General features: G+C 39.5%; 1 protein-coding gene across 1 annotated transcript; it reads right to left on the bottom strand.

Annotated features, from left to right (window-relative positions):
• Positions 1–43: 43 nt before the first annotated feature.
• Positions 44–18824, bottom strand: smyd1a (SET and MYND domain containing 1a). Its single transcript, XM_019064610.2, has 10 exons — positions 18537–18824; positions 12538–12714; positions 12083–12296; positions 11869–11999; positions 11697–11735; positions 6595–6790; positions 6215–6307; positions 2036–2199; positions 1768–1936; positions 44–234 (listed from the first exon to the last, which is right to left on the bottom strand). The coding sequence occupies exons 1-10, from the start codon at positions 18761–18763 to the stop codon at positions 100–102; spliced, it is 1545 nt and encodes a 514-aa protein (XP_018920155.1). The 5' UTR covers positions 18764–18824; the 3' UTR covers positions 44–99.
• Between the last annotated feature and the right edge of the window lie 2828 nt (positions 18825–21652).

Here is a 21652-nt window from a genome sequence, read left to right as displayed (position 1 = left end):
GATGTTCTCATGCACATTCAATCAAAACAGCACAAAACAGAGATCTGCTGAAAATGCCTTTATTACTCTGCAGATTCAGGCACGTTTTGAGGAGCTGGTTTATGAAGTGGTTTTGATTTGTTCTCCAGCATGCATCATGGGTTTGTCGCTGAGCACGGCCTCCCTCATGCTGCGATAGACCAGCTCGTTCTGCTTGAACAAACACAGCTCCATCTCTGTCTGCGTCCGTATCACCTGAAACACACGTTCACAAACAATCATGATCAAAGAAACGCTCACAGACCCATTCTCATGTGCTTCTTCACATTAAACATCCAGCTTTTGTGATAGATTCAACTCAAGCTAAGGTAAGACACTACAGGCAAAACCAGTGTGTTTTCATGCACTAGTCAGTTTTTGGTCTATATCATGTATATTCAGATTAGTGGAAAGAAAACTCATAAATACACAGCTTTTTTCTATTACAAACAGCAAACTATACAGTTTCTATATTCTGAAGGTTTGTTCATGAATCATTCACACTGATTTATATGACATTTAATTCATAAAAACATGGTGAAAATGTATTTGTTTTCTGACTGTTGACAGTATTTTCTGATGGAGTGATTTAAAAGAGAAATCCAAAATCCCCTCTGGAAAAACCTCTAATATATCGACAAATCAAACAAGAATTTGGCTTGATCCAACGTCCAGATTTCTGTACTGGAAAAGTATGCGAATTAAAACAAATTTAAATAGATAATGCCTCATTTGCATATCACAACATTAGAAAACCTGTAATATAAAATGGACTGTGATCAATCAACTGGGGAATTAGATTTCTGTAAGTTTTACCTTATTCACCTGTGGAGCTCTGCCTCGAAAACAGAGTTTTCATTGGAATATCATATATTCATAATCATTACTACTGTAAAATTGTAAACTGGGTTCAAATTTTACCAACACTTTACTTTTATTAAAATTAAAATAACATACTTTCAATGTCTAGATTTACTGAGTGAATTTTTGTAGTATTTTTATTTCCAAATATGATATAAATATGAAATATGATGCATGTTTTTAAAAAGACATCACAGGTGTTAAGGTCTTCTGAAGTTATTTTAATCTATAGTAAGTAAACTAAATCAAACATTGGCTCAAAAAGTTTTATCTTAAGAAAAAAAAAAAATTGTATTTTAGCTGATTTAGCTTTTGTTTACTGGTGAAATTAAATAGTAAAAAGCCAAAAAAAATATTATACTGATGTACATTAAGTAAAATTGTGGATTGTGTCTTAAAGTAAATGGTCTTGTAATAAACAATCTTTTTATGTCTGAATGTTTTTTTTTTTCCTTTGGGAAAAGAAATATTTTATTAATATTAAACCATAACTTCAGTTATATATTTGGCTGTAACAAATTATTATAAATTATTATAAATTATATTATATATTTTTTTAAATTGGTTTAAAGAATAATTTTATGCCATATTTGTCCTCCAAACGTAATTTTTTATTTTTGGCTGAGAAGATTCTGCTCTTCAGCCCTGTTATGCCATCACACATTGTGATCTTTCTGACATCATATTAAAGTGACACCATAAGTGAGCACAAGTGTTTCTTACAGTCTTGATTTGTACTGACCTCATTAAGATCAAAGGTTCAGCTGTTATAGGAGAAACTCGATGAGATTTTAATAAGCAGCAGACTGACTGACGTCTGAACTGACTTCACCACAGTAACATTCAATGACTCCACTGAGGATGATGGTGTAGCGGTAGCTGTTTTACCTCCAGGTCTTTGGTGATGGGGTGATGAGCTCCGTGTGTGATGATGAGGATGGCGTAGGCGCTACAGATCAACCCATGCGCGGCCTCGATCAGGCCCGCGTGCCAGTGCGTGACGCCCGCTCTCATGATGGCCATGCCCAGCTGCGCGTTATTGGGATGATAAAGCTTCCTGAGAGCAGAACAGAGTCCAGCTGACCTCATATTAGGAGCACGGGTGATTTCAGAATCTCAGGAATTAACGAGGTTTCGGGTAAAGCAGCAGACTCACGTGTATCCGTCCACCATGCGCTGCGCGTAACCCGCCGCCTCGGTGAACTGCTGCAGGAAGGACAGAACCTCGCTGGCGGTGCTGAGGACGCGCAGCAGATGCAGGTTTGTGCCTCCAAACACTGGATCCTGCTTCTCCAAACTCTCGCGGCAGATCTTAACCACCTACAGCACCAACCAGCCGTTAATTAGCGCACACTAAACCGCACAGTACAGTGATTCGAATGAGTCATTTATTCAGATGCATAGTCTTATATTAGTCTAATCAAAAATCATGGTTTAAACCGGTTCAGTTCAGTAAACTAACAGTTTGTCTAAAAGCAAATAGCATTACGCATAGCAAAAATAAATAAATACTAATAGGCCTACTTTAGCACATGATTTACTGACCACAGAAATGATTTTATTACAAAAAGGAAAAATTTCATTCATTTTCCGTGTGCATTTTTGTTTATTTTTGGTTAGTAGGCTAAAAAAAAAAAAATATATATATATATATATATATGTATAAAAATCTTATGTATATGTATATGTATGTGTGTGTGTGTGTGTGTGTTAAAAAGAAATCACAAGAAACATTAAAGGGTTAGTTCACCCAAATATTAAAATTATGTCATTAATGACTCACCCTCATGTCGTTCCAAACCCGTAAGACCTCCGTTCATCTTCGGAACACAGTATAAGATATTTTAGATTTAGTCCGAGAGCTTTCTGTCCCTCCATTGAGAATGTATGTACGGTATACTGTCCACGTCCAGAAAGGTAATAAAAACATCTTCAAAGTAGTCCATGTGACATCAGAGGGTCCGTTAGAATTTTTTGAAGCATCGAAAATACATTTTGGTCCAAGAATATCAAAAACTACTACTTTATTCAGCATTGACTTCTCTCCCGGGTCTGTTATGAGCACGTTCACCTCACATCCGGTTCGCGAACGAATCACTCGATGTAACCGGATCTTCTTGAACCAGTTCACCAAATCGAACTGAATCGTTTGAAACGGTTCGCGTCAACAATAAGCATTAATCCACAAATGACTTAAGCTGTTAACTTTTTTAACATGGCTGACACTCCCTCTGAGTTCAAATAAATCAATATCCCAGAGTAATTCATTTACTCAAACAGTACACTGACTGAACCGAGCCAGATAACGAACAAAACATTGACTCGTTCTCGAGTCAAGAACCGTTTCTGTCGGACGCGTCCCGGTTCGAGAACCGAGGAGCTGATGATACTGCGCATGCGTGATTCAGCGTGAAGCAGACTGACACAGCGCGTCTGAACTGAACTGGTTCTTTTGGTGATTGATTCTGAACCGATTCTGTGCTAATGTTATGAGCGCGGGTAAACCGAAGGCTTCAATCAAGGGCAATCATCGCCAATGAAGTCATTACGTCGAGCGCAAAAGAACTGGTGAACCGTTTTCGGCAACCGGTTTATTGAATCAAACTGTCCGAAAGAACCGGTTCGCGGAGAAGAACAGAACTTCCCATCACTACCGGTGATCCGAAAACCGATGCAACCGGTTCTTGACTCGAGAACGAGTCAATGTTTCGTTCTTTATCTGGCTCGGTCATCAGTTCAGTCAGTGTACTGTTTGAGTAAATGAATTACTCCGGGATATTGATTTATTTGAACTCAGAGGGAGTGTCAGCCATGTTAAAAAAGTTAACAGCTTAAGTCATTTGTGGATTAATGCTTATTGTTGACGCGAACCGTTTCAAACGATTCAGTTCGATTTGGTGAACTGGTTCAAGAAGATCCGGTTACATCGAGTGATTCGTTCGCGAACCGGATGTGAGGTGAACGTGCTCATAACAGACCCGGGAGAGAAGTCAATGCTGAATAAAGTCGTAGTTTTTGATATTCTTGGACCAAAATGTATTTTCGATGCTTCAAAAAATTCTAACGGACCCTCTGATGTCACATGGACTACTTTGAAGATGTATTTATTACCCTTTTGGACGTGGACAGTATACCGTACATACATTCTCAATGGAGGGACTGAAAGCTCTCGGACTAAATCTAAAATATCTTAAACTGTATTTCGAAGATGAACGGAGGTCTTACGGGTTTGGAACGACATAAGGGTGAGTCATTAATGACATAATTTTAATATTTGGGTGAACTAACCCTTTAAGGTCTTTGTGTTCTTTATTTATAGTAAGTAGGCTAGTTTAATCTTAAGTGAAAATTCTTAACTTTTTTTTTTTTTTTTTGCTTATGGATAAATAAATGTATTGATTTAAACTGCAGTCTTTATAGTAAATCTTAAAAAATATCAAACTATAAAATCTTTTACTTTGTATTCAAGACTTTTTTTTTAAACATTTGAATAAATAAATATATATTTATACAGGTCCTTCTCAAAAAATTAGCATATTGTGAAAAAGTTAATTATTTTCCATAATGTAATGATAAAAATTAAACTTTCATATATTTTAGATTCATTGCACACCAACTGAAATATTTCAGGTCTTTTATTGTTTTAATACTGATGATTTTGGCACACAGCTCATGAAAACCCAAAATTCCTATCTCAAAAAATTAGCATATTTCATCCGACCAATAAAAGAAAAGTGTTTTTAATACAAAAAAAGTCAACCTTCAAATAATTATGTTCAGTTATGCACTCAATACTTGGTCGGGAATCCTTTTGCAGAAATGACTGCTTCAATGCGGCGTGGCATGGAGGCAATCAGCCTGTGGCACTGCTGAGGTGTTATGGAGGCCCAGGATGCTTCGATAGCGGCCTTAAGCTCATCCAGAGTGTTGGGTCTTGCGTCTCTCAACTTTCTCTTCACAATATCCCACAGATTCTCTATGGGGTTCAGGTCAGGAGAGTTGGCAGGCCAATTGAGCACAGTAATACCATGGTCAGTAAACCATTTACCAGTGGTTTTGGCACTGTGAGCAGGTGCCAGGTCGTGCTGAAAAACGAAATCTTCATCTCCATAAAGCTTTTCAGCAGATGGAAGCATGAAGTGCTCCAAAATCTCCTGATAGCTAGCTGCATTGACCCTGCCCTTGATAAAACACAGTGGACCAACACCAGCAGCTGACATGGCACCCCAGACCATCACTGACTGTGGGTACTTGACACTGGACTTCAGGCATTTTGGCATTTCCTTCTCCCCCCCAGTCTTCCTCCAGACTCTGGCACCTTGATTTCCGAATGACATGCAAAATTTGCTTTCATCCAAAAAAAGTACTTTGGACCACTGAGCAACAGTCCAGTCCTGCTTCTCTGTAGCCCAGGTCAGGCGCTTCTGACGCGCTGTTTCTGGTTCAAAAGCACACGCCTGTGCAAGGTGGCTCTGGATGTTTCTACTCCAGACTCAGTCCACTGCTTCCGCAGGTTCCCCAAGGTCTGGAATCGGTCCTTCTCCACAATCTTCCTCAGGGTCCGGTCACCTCTTCTCGTTGTGCAGCGTTTTTTGCCACACTTTTTCCTTCCCACAGACTTCCCACTGAGGTGCCTTGATACAGCACTCTGGGAACAGCCTATCCGTTCAGAAGTTTCTTTCTGTGTCTTACCCTCTCGCTTGAAGGTGTCAATGATGGCCTTCTGGACAGCAGTCAGGTCGGCAGTCTTACCCATGATTGCGGTTTTGAGTAATGAACCAGGCTGGGAGTTTTTAAAAGCCTCAGGAATCTTTTGCAGGTGTTTAGAGTTAATTAGTTGATTCAGATGATTAGGTTAATAGCTCATTTAGAGAACCTTTTCATGATATGCTAATTTTTTGAGATAGGAATTTTGGGTTTTCATGAGCTGTATGCCAAAATCATCAGTATTAAAACAATAAAAGACCTGAAATATTTCAGTTGGTGTGCAATGAATCTAAAATATATGAAAGTTTAATTTTTATCATTACATTATGGAAAAGAATTAACTTTTTCACAATATGCTAATTTTTTGAGAAGGACCTGTGTGTGTATATATATATATATATATATATATATATATATATATATATATATATATATATATATATATATATATATATATATATATATTTAATTTGATAAAATTATTTGAAAAAAAAAATGAATTTGGCTTCAACAAATTAATATTATTATTATTTTAAGTATAACACACTTCATCTTGCTTTGGTGAACACACGGTGTAAAGCTCATTGCTGATGTATGGAAACGCTGTTTAGATCCCAATGAAACTCACCTCATGAAAGTTTCCTTTAGTACGAGCTTCTTCGATCTTAACCAGAGCCTGAAGACTGAAATCTGTCACCGCCTTTACCACATCAGCAGACGGCTGCAGACAAGCAGACACACTTCATTATAACTACAGACTGATGATCTGAGGAGATCACTGGATGTTCACAAGATCAGACCTCTAAACTCTCACAAACCTTCTAGCATGAGTGTATTATCATTCCCTGCCACAAAGAGGCACTATTTCATCCACATATAAACACGACTACCTTGTACAAACTGCTTTTGAATCAGCTAGTGAATTCAGATAGTCATATTAAACTCAGACTGCCAGGGACAGTGTTTCTTGTATTTTACTATAGTACAGATTTGGAGGCCGATATGAACCTTGTGTCCATCAGTGTCTCTGACGGCCGTCATCAGGTCGTCTTTGATGCCGCTGGTACAGTGCTCACACTTGCAGTCGAAGTAATACTGCTGCTTGAGCAGCCGCTGGCGATCTTTGGACACGTTCAGGAAGTCCACATAGCTGACGGTCAGCTCTTCTCCTTCAGAGATCTTCCCCAGAGCCCTCAGCTCGATCCTGGCTCATTCCCAGAGTCACAGAAAGAACGATTCTCTTCAACAACAACATCTATTCAGTCTCACACAAGTGAGGAATTATAAAATGCACTTGCTGTGTTAGTAAAAACAACAACAAAAACTTATAAAAGCTATTTTTGCAGCTCACATGGACCACCATGCTAAATCAAATCAAAAATACTTCATGATGAAGACACTGAATGAGAACCCTAGAGCGGATCACAACTCAACATGTGACAGAGCACGAATACATGATGACTCGACGAGTACTTAGACTAGATTTGATAAGAATGACTGGAGCCGTTTTACATAATGTTTACTAAACATGAACAGCTCTTATTCTTGATTTCTCAATGTTTTCTGCAATTAAAGGAATAGCTGGTAACACTTTTCAATTCAGTTCAGATCATAAACATTGATTACTGCTAAACTAAACTTAATTTAAATTTAAATTTAAATATCCAGGTTATTGTTGAGTTTTAAAATAAACTAATACATTTGGAACATTTCAAGTTGTATAAATTAACATTAGTTGATGCATTATGACCAAACATATTGTAACAATGAACAATAGTAAATTTATAAGATTAAGATTAACCTATAGAAACAATCTGTTGTTCAGTGTTTGGTCACAGTACTTAACTATTAACAAATTTAGCCTTTTTGTAAAGTGTTATCAAAAAGTTTTCTTTAATGCTTCCAAATGTGAACCAGGGTTACTATCATTAAATAAAGGCAGCGGCTATTTGCACAAAGTGTAATAAGTGATAGATGCTATTTACACTAAGTGCAAATAGCGATGGTTTCTATTTACAGTAAGTGAAAATAGCAGTATTTTTTTAACAATATGCTATTTATACTAAGTGCAAATAGCTATAGATTATATTTACACTGTTAAAACAGCTCGATTTTCTGCTATTTATACTACTTATTGCAAATAGTAGAAATTATCTGCACCTTAGTATTGTAGTACATTATAAAACAGTACGCACTAATAATGTATTCAGTGTAAACTATAATTTTAATTCAAATTATTAAATGGATGCGGCCTTATTGGTACAATATAGCCCTCCCTACCTACCCTAACCCTACCCAATACTTTATTTTTAAACTTTTTTATTATTTCATTAATTTTTATTGAAAATAAATGCCTTTCCGATGCAATTTGAGATTTGAAAATGGAGGAAAAAAGTTCTGCAAAAGGCGGGTTCAAACTCGGGTCGATCGCGTTAAAAAGCACACGCCTTACCATCTACACAACTGAAACAAACTTGACAAGTGTCCTTTTTCAGTGTTGACTATTCCAATCACACGTTAGTGGGCGGAGTTAGTGTAAATAGCCTCTGCCAACAAGGCGGGCTGTTTGCACTTAGTGTAAATAGACACTTCATTAAATAAAACTAAAACCATAAAAATAATTTTCATTACTTGAAACAAAATAAATGTTAACTGAAATTAAATAAATACAATTATTTTATTTCAGTAATTTTCATTTAATTTAACTTGAAGTACTAAAATAAGTACTAGAATGGGCGGGGCATCTGGCTATATAAGTGAGCATTCTCAACAGGATTCTCAGGTTACTCCGACTGAAGTGATGACTGAGTCATGCAGCTACATAACACGTCTAGCAACACAGTACTCATTCCCGTATATCTCAACGAACTGAGGTAACGTTAGTAACCGAGTACATTCCCTTTCGATACTACACTTGTACTGCGTCTTGGTATATATGCTGCTCTCAGCGAGTGCAGGTTGAGTTGAGCACATTCCAGGAGGCGCTCTACCAGAGTGAAGAGATGCTTCGAGGAGAGGCCTCCCTGGCGATTTATGTAGGACACCTACAGACATGTTGTCCGATCAGATTAGCACATGGTGGCCTTTTAGGACTGGCAGGAAGAACTGACAGACTCGAACATACTGCTAGCATTTCCAGGCAGTTAATGTAGAAGTCTTTTTCACCTTCGACCAGTGGCCGAAAGTCAGTATGCCGTTGCACAACACCCCCCAACCTGAGTCGGAGGCATCTGTCATGACAACTGTCCTTCTGCAAACCATCCCTATGGCCACGCCCTGTTCCATCCAGCGGGAGTTTTCCCTGGGGGCCAGGGTTGTTACACAGATGCCATGCATGGGATGGAACCCGTGGTTTCAACCAGCACTGAAGGGGGCGTATACGAAGCAGACCCGACTTGTAGAGCTGGCGATGCCGCCGCCATTAGGCCCAGCATCCTTTGAAATGCTTTGAGAAGGCGAGTGGTACCAATCTCGAAGGAGTTCGCCAGCCTCCATATGGCCAGAGCCCATCCCGGCGTGACTACAGATCTCATATGGATGGGCCGGAGGCCACCATTCTTTTTGGGGTCGAGGAAGTAGCGGCTGTAGAAGCCTGACTTGCTCTGAGCTGGGAGAACCATATCTACGGCTCCTATCACCAGCAAATTCATCTCCTCTGAGTGCAGGATGTGTGCATCTTTGCCCTAAACTGAGGTGGGAACCATGCAGCTGAATTGCGGGTATTCGAGCAAATTGCAGTGAATAACCTCGTTTTATTGTCCCCAACACCCAGTTTGACACTACAGGGATGGTGAGAGCATAGTGAGAGCAGTCATAGTGAGATCAGTCAGCCCCCGTGGATGTTGTCTCAGTGTGGAATTTGAAGCTGTCAGTGATAATACTCATTAGTGACAGCATTCTCTTTTAATCCACCTAAAATGATTAAACCGCTTGTTAGAAGAGGAGTTTTTATGTGTAAACACTTGCAGATCAAAAATGCTGCGTGCATTCTCTCAAATCCACTCGTAGCAGATGATGGGAGGGGTTGGGCCATCTCACTGAAGAAGGTGAGCTGTGAGCAAAGCAGAGCAAGACATGAACTCTCGCAGTAAGAGCGGTTTGTCTCAGCAGTGCAGCCTCAGCATGGGCGTGGCCCAGGTGAGAGGCACGTTCAAATACAAAGCTGTCAACAATATTGAATCATTGGTGACAGCGTTCTGCTCCAAACCGCCCAGGAGTATTGAACTGCTCGACAATGATGGGTGCTGATCCTCACGTGTAAACACACTGGCAGATCAAAGAGCTGCGTGGAGAGTGATGCATGCAGGGGCTATGCAGGCATTATATCACTCAAACCTGATCGTTCATACCCGTGAGTTCGCCTATTCTACCTCCGAGTAACTGGGAGGAGAGAAACCCAAGAGCGGGGGAGGCGAGGCTCAGTGACGCACACACAAATGCGAAGCTGCTAGCGTTTTGCTTTGATCTGCCTAGGAGGATTAAGCTGCTCATGTGACGAGGGGCACTGATCCTCATGTGTAACACACACTGGCATATTAAGCACGCATGATGTGTGTTGGCATGAAATTGCTCCAGCCTGATCGCTCAACCCGCAAGCTCACCATTGCTTCCTCTGAGGTAACTGGGAGGAGAGAAACATGAGAGCGGGGAGCCGGGGCCGCCTTCCAAGAACGAACAGGTACAGACTGCTTTTGTGCTAAAAGCAGTCCGTGTCTGTGAGCCCAGCCATAGTGACACACAATTTTGTAGCTGCCAATGGCAGCATCTGCTCCGATCTACTTAGGAGGATAGAGCCACTCAATGTAAAGAGGGGCGCTGATCCTTACATGTGAGACATAGATCGAAGAGCAGTGGGGAGAGCGAGTACGCAGGTTCTGTGTCAGTGTGAGATCGCGCAGACCTGGTTGCTTAGTTCCCAGGCTTCGCTGTTTCTCTCTCTGTGGCTTGCTGAGAGAGGAGAAACGGGCGAACAGGGCTGCTTTCATTGAAAGGTGGTCCACTAGTGGAGAAGAACGAGACTCATGCTCTGAGTGAGCATTCTGTCTCAGTAAGCACGCAGCTCAATGCCCTTCTGCGGCAGATCCAAGTGCAACGGGGAGAGCGAGCACGCGGGTACAGTGCCGGCATCTCTGAGTGGAGAATAGTCGAGTCTCATGCTTTCAACGAGAGCATTCCGTCTCAGTGAGCAAGCAGTCTCTGCGTGGGGGATGCCCAGACAGGTGATGCACTCATTGCCCTTCTGAATCATACAAGATTCCCTGCACAAGCCACACTTGCAGCGTGACATTTGCAATAATGTCACTAGAATTTGCTCTTTTAGGGCTTACCTGCTAGAATTAGCTCTTTCAGAATCACCGAATGGCGGCAGGGAAGCAGGACCGGAATTGCTGAGATGCTGAGGCACAAAGAGAGGCGGTCAGCAAAGCAGGGAGGTCTCAGTCCAGCTGCGAGGCGTGTCAACGGCAAGCAGGCTTTCAGGATCAGCAATGAGCGTAGAGAAAGGTTCGTTTTTAATACACTGAATGAACCAATGGAGAAAAAAGGCTTTTTCTCATATCCGTCTAGCAAGACACAGTACAAGTGTAGTATTAAAAGGGGACTAAACCTAATAAAGTAAAACTAATAAATAACAATTTTTAAAAACTATATAGACATATTAGAAAAATAATAAACATTACAAAAGCACAAAACAAAATTACTAAACCATTAACTAAAATTAAATTGAAATCAGAAAACATAAAAATAAAATTTAATTCAAAATATTAACCAAAACTATAACAGTACATCAGTGATACTAAAATAAGACTGAGGTGGACACAAAAAGTTTAACTCTTTGAATCCTGCCCTATTTTCCATATATGATGTCCGGGACAGTCAAACTCTCAAAATGACAAAACAAGTCATTAAATGTATGACTTTCATGGCCTTTTTGAAGCATTAAAGTTCCAGTATTCACTGTAATTGAATGGAAAAGAGAAAGAAAATCCAGGTTTGTAACGACGTGTGTAAACAATGACAGAATTTTCATTTGTAGGTGAACTTTTGACATGACATGGATACAATACTGTGAGTAAGTCAGGGGTCAAAGGGCAGATGTCACACTGACCCACCTTCTCTTCGAGTGGAATGAAGCATCCAGAGCCGTCTGACTGCAAAGAGAGAAACACACACCAGCCATTTAGATTTGGATTAACACCGTATCAAGCTTCTGTATGATTTAGGATGTTTTCACTGGAGCTGATAGACAAATGGTGGTTCTTCACTGACTTCTCATCTACTCACTTGCCGGGATTGAGAATGACGGTGCAGTTGGGCCAGCAGTCATGATTGACCAAACAAAGGTTAGGAAAGAGACCCACGCCCACCGCCTGAAGACCCCTCTGATCACTCAGTGTAAAACCATTGCAGTTAATCTGAGGACGAGAGAAACATCTTTCTCATCTGAGTTTCAGGAATGCAAGCGAAGAAGTATGTGGTCGGGTAAATCAGTGCCTACCACACCAAAGAGATGCGACACGTAGTCCTCGCCGACGGGTTTGCTCTTTTTAGGCCAGTAATTATAGAAGTGTTGCACATCAACTTTGAGTTCTTTCAGGTCCTCAGGGGACATTTTGGACAGGTGATCCTCCAGGAGGTCGAGGGTGGTGAGCTGAGCGTCTGAGACCAGACCCGTGTCCTTCTGGATACGCCACAGGATACGAGCGACCAGACTGCAACGTCAGGACATTGATCACCAATAAACATGTGCCATTTGAGCCTGAACATTTCAGGATTTGTTTTCTTTTGATAAAATATGGCTGCAGCCACAAGTATTAAAACTTATTTATCATTACTAACTCTAATACAAACACTGAAGCTCTATATTGTTTCAGCATCATCATAGTAATCACACATTTTACATTTGAAATGTTTCATTTTTATTAAAGGTCAGTCTGAGATCACATGACTCACCGCACGTTCTCATTGGGAGCTTTTCCTATCTTTTTAATGGCAGAACATTCCTGCTTGTGTTCATCCCATGCGGCACGCTGGCATGTGCGGTCGCAGTAGTAGGCAAATTTGCACTGGGCGCAGCGATGAGGGTTCGCCTGCCGGCGGAAACAGCTGTGACACACCTGCAGAGAGAGACTGACAGACAACATATACAACATATCTGTTCTAGTAGAATCCTCACTGAAAACATACTATGTGCCCTATTTTCTTATCAGTTTCAAACACAGGGGTGTTCATTATACTGTATAATATTCATTAAAATGGTGTAAAAGTTAATAAAATATTTTTGCAAGAAATACTTTTGAAGTCTGAGAACCACGTCTATTTTTACATGTAAACTCAGTTTGGGATTCTGAGTGCCATCAAATGTTTGAAATATTTAATTACAGTGAATGATTAATGTATGATTAATGATTCATTCTCTATCTATTGGGAAATCCTATTAGTCCTGATGAGCGCTGGCTTTTCCATGTGTATATCAAGTATATAAATACATGGCATGCCATCTAACACTTGGAATGTCTTAATTTGTATTGTTGCTTGACTGGGAATGGATGGAATTTGTACGACCCATGATTTCCATTATAGTTGTACCGGACTCTGTCTTGAGTTTGAGTCCAAGACCATATTTTTGCAGCTTGGTCTTGGAGTTTTTGGACACTGTCTTGACTTGGACTCAAGACTAATTCCAGTCACAAGTACAATGCTGCGGATACGTTTTGTGGTCTGTGATCCACTCTGTGCTACCATGTCTGTGTGTGCTTTGAACACTGATGTGAAAGCAGGCTTCATTCACCCCAAAGAAAAACATTTATTTACATGGTCTGAATCCTTTCGATTTTCTTTAGCTCTTGACTCAAAGTCGACCCTCTTCTGGTCTTAGTCTTGACACAACTCAACCTGCTCAGGTCTTGGCCTTGAATGAACTGATCTCAACCTGAGCACTTAACGCACCTATGCCTGAAACTGAGAGTGTTCTCCTTCATGCTTCCCAAAAACTCTGGACATATGACATATTGCATAGCACTGAGTCTTGACGTACCATTCTTAAATTAGCACCCTATATATTTCATGGTGTTCTCTTAGAAATATGTGAGGCAATTTAAAGGCAATATGTAGTATACATGCATACAAATTTAGTTTCTATTAAATTTACAAATCCACCACAACGGTCATATCATGAGAAGTAAATATTTCCTTGATGTTCTGAAAGAATAACTTTTACTATGAAAACAAACTGTGGGCCACTATCAGAAAATCTAGTCTTTTAAGTTGTGATGATGTTTCAGCCCTTGTACTCTTGTATATGTAGTTTAAGAAACTAGAAAACCAATAATCAAGGAACAAGATACAAGAACTCGACTCACTGGAGAAACAACCACAAATGGACAAGACATGACAAATGAACAACAGAAATACAATGCCTTAAATATACACTGGGGCTAAGTGACAAACAAGGGGTAACAAAGCTAACAGGAACACTAACTGAACAGCATACTAAAAGTCCACAGAATCAAACAAAAGCAGAAGGACAGAACTTAATTTTATCAGGACACCTGTTCTTATTGGCAGGACTGTGTTGGGAGCATGTGAGAGGAAGGCTCGACAGACTGAGACTGAGACTTTCGTCCCCTTACCGCTTAGTCCTAACACTGTTGGGTTACAGTTTATCTCTTGCCCTAGTACCTAAATCATGGAATCAAGCTGTATTGCCAGGACTCTTTGGACAGGTTATCACTTTCACCTGCATGTCCTACAACGATGGGACAGGGGTGATGGAGGCAGACGTTGAATTTTGACTCTCATTGTGTGGATGTGAATGTGACGGACCAGCACTCACATCACTGAGCAGCATCTTTTAAGGTCTGTACTGCTCAACCCTTGACAGGGAAGGGACTTAAATGGTGACCTAAAATTGCTGATTACAAAATTTACCTCAGTGGCCTAGCATCCTAAGTAAACTATCACATATGGAAATGACACACTCTACTAAAAACACTAACAATGACAAAAGCACCACCACTGCACACCCCATGCTGCAACTGAGCATACATACACAATGAAGACTTCACAGTCTTGAAGAATACACGATTCTCTGTAGTCTTAGACTAAAGTTGAGCAATACACCCTCCTTTGGAAAGGTTAAATCCCATCAACAGTATGGAAGGGGCTTTCCTGTCAAAAGTAAAAACTCCTGCAGAGTTTAGCTTCAGTTCTAATCAAACATACCTGAAGCAGTTAATCAAGGTCTTCAGGTCTAATCAAACTTCCAGGCATAACTTGACCCTTCGGGAGCAGGATTGAAGATCTCTGACCTAATGGTTTGTTGAGTCCTTGGACTCAGTTGCATGGAAGGTTCCAAACTCTGATATGTTCTGATAACTGTACTGGCATTGCATGATCTTGTCCATACACGCTGCCAGAATATAACGTGTTCTGTGCTTTCATTTGACACATATCCCAGACAGTACCATAAAGACAAAGCTGCACATCAGCTCTGGATCTGTCTGTCTCAATTCCGGGATTGATCTGGCATGTTGTTGGATCCCAGTAAGGGTCTGAAACTGGTATTTTGGCTCCGACCTGAATTTATGCAGAAGGCCCTCATGCAATTTGATGGCAATTTTCCAGAACCAAAGCAGTACACACTGGTCTGAGGTTATTTGAATACATGGACTTATTGAAATGAAGACCACAACCAAAGGAAACCTTCAAACTCCAGCATGTTCAATTCCCTACCAAATTTCCCTTCAGTACATGAACTTGATTGATCCCTACTGAGATCTTTGCCTTAGTAAATAGACTTAAGAACAAGAAAGCAAGACCTGATGGAGTTCTTGCAGAAGCACTAAAAAAAGTGATGCTTCAACAGAGTCTTCATGATGTCAGCCATAGAATTTGGGAGTACAACTGTTCCTCCAGATTGGAAAGATGCAAGATTGTTGCATTGTATAAAAGAGACAGGGTTCTGGTGAACCTGCTGAAGGAATTATGGCATTTCAGTGCTGCCAGCAGAAGGCAAAGTACTGATCAGAGGCATGATCCTCCATCTCGCACAATACATCATTGAAAATATCCTTCCAAAAAAAACCTTCCACCTCTAACATGATATTTGTCCTATGGCAGATATCCCCTGTAGGGTTATGGGAGTGCTGGAGCCTCTCCCAGCATATCTCGGACCGGAGGACAGGTCCATGTTAACCATGTTTATCTTAATTTATCTCACATTTAAGCAGAATGGTACCCTATTCTACATCTGCCATGTGCAGGCCACAACAAAGATTCTGATATGAAGGATTCATGAACACCAGTTTGCTGATTACCTGGCCTTTCTCGACCAAGGATGGCATTCTTGGTCATTACTGATTAATAGTCCTTTAACCCAGAGGTCTTCAACTCTGTTGCTGGAGACCCACACTGTCCTGCCTAGTTTATCTCAAACCTGCTTCAACACACCTGCTTGTAATTTTCAAGCAAGCCTGAAGACCTCGATTCACTGGTTCAGGTATGTTTGATCATTGGGGTTTGAGCTTTACTCTGTAGGAAAGTAGGTCTACAGGACCAAGGTTGAAGACCATTTCTTTAAACTGAAAGATGAAAAATGAGAAAAAGGTCCAACCACAGATATCCCACAACTCCACACTCACATGTCCAAATTGCAGATGTCTTAAAACTCCACAACCATTTTCAGTGGCCTTGCCATCAAAAACAGGTGTCTTAGTTTGCCACAGTGTCATCATGTAACCCTTTTATCCACCCATTCTGCAAACCACTTGTCCTTAGTAGGGTCCCAGGGATGAACCCTGGGGTAAACAGTCTGGACAGATGACCAGCATAGAGAAAATGTTTAAATTAAAGGTCACCGACATATATTTTCATGGCTATAACTGAACGGTAGGTATTCTGTGTTTACATATAGAAACAAAAAATATATACATTTATTCATACAGAAAAAATTTGAACCACAAACTCTGGATGCCTGTATTATTTTCTCCTCCATTATGCTTCCTTTATCCTGACAGTTCTGTTGCATGTATCTGTTAATATAAACAAGTAAATCTGGATCTGAGTCTGATGTCTTTGGTTGTTTTTATGATCCCACCCCTCCTCAGAGACATGTGAATTAGACAGGCAGATAACTCTCAGAAGGACCTTTATATAAATGCTCTATATATGGGCAACATTAAACTCAAATCTTATCCCAAAGGATCAAATAAAAGACCATCTGGATGCTTAACTTGTGTGATAAATTTATATCTCTAAAAATGGGTTATATTCAATGTGACTGGCAGATTGTATGCAGTATTGAGTCATTTTTGTACCATTTTTGATTAGTAATGTGATTAAGGAATAAACAATGTAAAAATGAATAAACACATTTGCTGTAATTAACTAAGGTGATTCTACTCTGCAGGGCATATCCTTTAGACCAATTTAGATATTTGAACTTTGCTTTAATTATAAAGGTGAGGAACTGTCAGCTCAGTCTTCTGGTGTCAACTAGCATGCTTCATGTGATTTACAGAATTTTCTATTTTAAGATGACATTACTGAACACTGATGTCATTGGACGCACCATCGCCTCCTCCTTTAAAAGTCAGCGTACAGTAAGCAGACATGACATCCAGGTTAACTCTTTGTTGTCATTTGTACTGGTTTCATCCAGATGCTCATGGAAACATGTTTGTGTTTACAGAAGCTCAAAGGGCTGAGAACTCAGTGCTGTTTTCCGCAGTGGCTCTTGTCTTTTTATGGAGGTGGAACTATGATCTTGTCACATGAGAATGGAATCTCTCACACTGTTTAGCACTCTTAACATCTGCAAGTACACAAAAACGTCACGATAGTGACTAAACATAACACAGTCTGAAATTCTCTATTAGGAAGTGAAAATAAGGCATTGAGGAGAAACGTGACAATGCAGATGGTTCGCACTGACTGCAGGAACAAAACTGATTAATTATGAATGTTTTCACATTAACATGATTATAAATAATGTTCCATCTAAAGCATGCCCTTCAGTCATTCTGGTGACTCTGAACAATGAAGCTCCTCAGATCATCAAAAGACAGACTTTAAACATTTACATGAGCAACTCATTTAGGGATAACCCTTCAATCTACCGAATATTTACTCACAAAGCACAATGTGAAAGCCCATTTTTCAATATTTTAAGATGTTTAGCACAGCTGATCCTGAATGAGATACTTTGGCCGCTCAGTAATCTGAGCTTTCACATACTGCAGCTAGAGCTTAACCTGAAGAATATGTACATAGTAAACCTTGTTCTCCATTTAACAGAACTAAACCAGCCCCAGAAATGAAACTTTCCATTATTTAAACACCAATTCCATATAGATTTGTGAAGGTACATCTATAGAAAAACTGTCTGGATTGTTAACGTACAAGGACACTTATTAATCTACCACAAGCACTGTTGTGTTTGTGACAAGAGAAAACAATTATTTTGTGCAGATAAATCTATGTAGAGTTGCCATACTCTCAGAAAAAAAGGTTACAAAAGCTGTCACTGGGGCAGGACCTTTTCAAAAGGCACACTTTTGTATCTAAAGGGTCCATATTGGTACCTTAAATGTAAATATAGTACCTGAAGTGTACTTTTCTAAGAGTGCACTTACATACTGCAACCAAATCTCTTCAAAGTCCAAAGAGCAAAATAACCAAAAACAGGGTGTTTTACTCTTATTTTAGTGCAATTACAATTGGAAAACAAGTTTTTCAATATGATCTCTCTCAATCAAGTCACATTTGTGATATGTGAAAAGAACTTCACCATCTACATGTCCCAAAACAACAAGGATCACTTCATTGAGATGTCAACAGGTCAGGGTCCACAACATTCAGCTTAGTTCTTCTCTCAAATACTCCCTTCCCAAAGTAAGCCATTCCTGACCAGTCAGGTCAACTCGCAGCTAGTTGCCAAACCCTGATCTTACCTGTCAAACACAACTGCAGCGAAGCTCGCCTCAGCAAACACAACATCTCCAGCTGACATCTCCTTGGTGACACGGAGGCCACGGCCTTTCTCCCCAGCTGCAAACACTTCCACAGGATCCATCTTTTCCACGGTCATGGTGACAGACTGCTGTCCGCTACAGCTGAGGGAGGAACTGCTGTTCCCAGTGCTTACCTTCCCATCCACCCTGTCCACTCCCCACAGCATGGCTAAAAATAGAGCCGCTCCTTTCCTGCCGTCAAACAGCAGATACAGTGAGGAGAAGTGCTGTTTCTGGCATGAAGGAAGCAAACCAAGAGAACGTGGTTGGAGCCCCAGGAGTATTTTTGTCTGTCAGCTGTGTGTGCTCATCATGGGGAACATGAGCTGACAGAACCGGACTGACTGTGTCAGTGAAAGCGCTTAAATGCTGGAGTTGATAGTGTGAGGGAATGAGCGTTGGAGTTCAGAAACTGATATAGTACATCATCTTTTACCTTCACCCATCATCATTCATATCGTCTTAGAATAATTTCATTTTCATCACATCTCAAAAGATCATTCATTCAGTGGTGGAAATGATGTTAAACATTTTTAAATGTTGCATCTGCTCTGAATAGTTATGCAATAAAGTGGCTAACTCCAAAGGCTTATTTCGTAGCTAACTTTCTTCACACATAACAAGTCCCATATTTTATTGAGAAACAAGTATATTTATATTTTTGGCTTACTCTTTATATTAGGTGGCTTTATCTACTTTACCAGTACAACATACTTATTTTTTAAATGTTGTTGTAATTACGTTTAAAGTATTTGAATTTCATTAACATTTGTAGTTACACTGTTAACTTTATCTCTAACCGTAACCAAAGGCTATAGAATAAAGACGTGTCACTCATATAGTTTTGCTATAGCAGCTTGTTAAAAAGGCAACACTCAATATGGCAGCTCTATCGAACGAAGCCCCGCCCTCTGAGCAAAAGAGCCAACCGCTAATCGGTAAAATCGCATCACTGCAGCTGCCATAGAAGCGTCCCGGTTGCTATAGAAACAGGCAACGCTCTGAGACGTAGGGTTAGGACTGCGCATGCGCACTGGCTGACGTAGCCTGAAAAATAAGCTTTTTTTAACGTTATTTGAGCAAAATAAACAACAGTTTGATACAGTTGCTGTCAGATTTCATTGATGATTTCAAATATGGAATTTAATCGTAAGCTTAGTGAACAGTTTTGTTGAATTTGATGTATCCCCATTCAAAGAGATCTGCACTTGCATGCCTGAGGCGTTTCAAAGATGGCCGCCGAGTGACATATCTTGCCTTTAAGGGACTTTTCCCTAACCCAAACCTAGGCCACAAATCGAACAGCTTTAACCTTTATAACCCTAACCCTAACTTTACTCCTAAACCTAACCATACCTCAAACTCATTAGCAGCAAATGTGGGAATTTTCCAGAAAAACGTGTAGATAACACAGTAAATCCATTTAATTGTGATGACAAGGGCTAAGATGAGGTCACCACCATCTCAATAGCAGGAGTGTGTGAAGTCCTTTTAAAAATGCCATTTATGGTCCTGTGTTTCTCTGCATTATTAGTGTTTATGGTTTTGTTGACTTTGGAGAGGTTTATTAGACTTACGTTCCAATTATGCTTAATCCAGTACATTACCCTCTAATATTCATTTAGAATACAGGTGGTTAAGATATTATATTTGTGTTGAATACTGACAGGTGCACATGTCAGAGGTCAGTGCAATGCTAATGTCTACTATAATTTCCCAAAGATGTATTGCCCATCATTAACCACAGACAGACAGGTTGTACTTATGTAACCCCCCCCCCCCACACACACCCCCGGCTCTTAAAGCATCGTGCTGCCTTCTTGAGCATCAGTAAATGTTTTGTCCTTTTGTAATGGATCTCAAAATCATACAGCTGGAAAGTGGTCAAATATGGAGAAGATGCTGGAAAACCAAAGAATGTGCAGGGGCTGGAGGATTTTTCTGAAGAACAGCAGGCAGTTGAACTGTTCAGGACAAACAAGGGACTCATGAACAACTATCACGAAATACAAAAACAGTCATGGATCATTCAGGAATGACACAAGGGTGTGTAAACTTTTGAATGGGGTCATTTTTATAAATTCAGTTATTATTTTATCTTGTGGAGTATATATAAACATCCACTATGTGAAATAGCTTATTCAAGACAGTACTAAATAAAAAATAACATGCAATTTTCATGATTTTGTGAAAATTATGTGTATATATATATATATATATATATATATATATATATATATATATATATATATATATATATATATATTATCAAGTGTTAATTTGGTTTAGTAAATATTTGTGTTGTGATTTTTGTTCCACTTTATGTACATGTACACCCCCTACTTCTCCAATGGCATTTGACCATGTTTTTTACTAAAACTATTATTTTGTACAGATAAATCCATGTATATGTGCCACCTACAGACTGTCAACAAAACTGTGTTCAAAGAGTGAAATAACCAAAACCAGGGCCGGAAACTTCCAGAAAAACATGTAGATACACAGTAAAAAAGTAGTTTAGTCGCCTAATATAAAGTGTGAACTACATTTTTTTTTTTTTTTTTTTTTTTTTTTTTTTACTAAAACAATTATTTTGTGCAGATAAATCCATGTAAATGTAACACTTGCAGACTGTCAAAACTATGTTCAGAGAGCAAAATACCAAAAACAGGCTGTTTTACTCTTGTTACAGTACAATTACATTTGGACCGGAACCAATACACCAAACTAAATAGCAGTAAATGTGGAAATTTCCCAGAAAGAAAATCCATAGTTCAGTGTTGGTATCTAGTTTGAACAGGGTTGAGTAACACTGCTCTCAACCACTAGAGAAATAACTTCCACTGGTTTTCATTCCCCATTGACAGATATTTGTTCTTGTTTTAAACAAGCACTCTTTTTTTTTTTTTTTTATTCTCAGAAAACAATATATATTACTATTAATATATAAAACAAATATATATATTTAACATTTAATACCATGACTTTAAGACTTTCTCCTCAGAAAAGACCTTTATGTCCTTAATTTGTGAAAGGCCAAATTAAGACTTTTAGAA

The sequence above is a fragment of the Cyprinus carpio genome, chromosome A3 (genome assembly GCF_018340385.1).
Source record: "Cyprinus carpio isolate SPL01 chromosome A3, ASM1834038v1, whole genome shotgun sequence".
Classification (NCBI taxonomy): Eukaryota; Metazoa; Chordata; class Actinopteri; order Cypriniformes; family Cyprinidae; genus Cyprinus; species Cyprinus carpio.
The sequence above is the reverse complement of the archived record's forward strand: the minus strand, read 5'-3'. Positions and strand labels throughout refer to the sequence as shown.

Coding starts and splice junctions, on each gene's coding strand:
- smyd1a (XM_019064610.2), bottom strand. CDS start 18,763: ATGCTGTGGGGAGTGGACAGGGTGGATGGGAAGGTAAGCACTGGGAAC. Junction 6,791..11,696: donor TCATTCCACTCGAAGAGAAG/GTGGGTCAGTGT, acceptor GGAATGAGCCAG/GATCGAGCTGAGGGCTCTGG. Junction 235..1,767: donor CCATCACCAAAGACCTGGAG/GTAAAACAGCTA, acceptor CGTGTGTTTCAG/GTGATACGGACGCAGACAGA.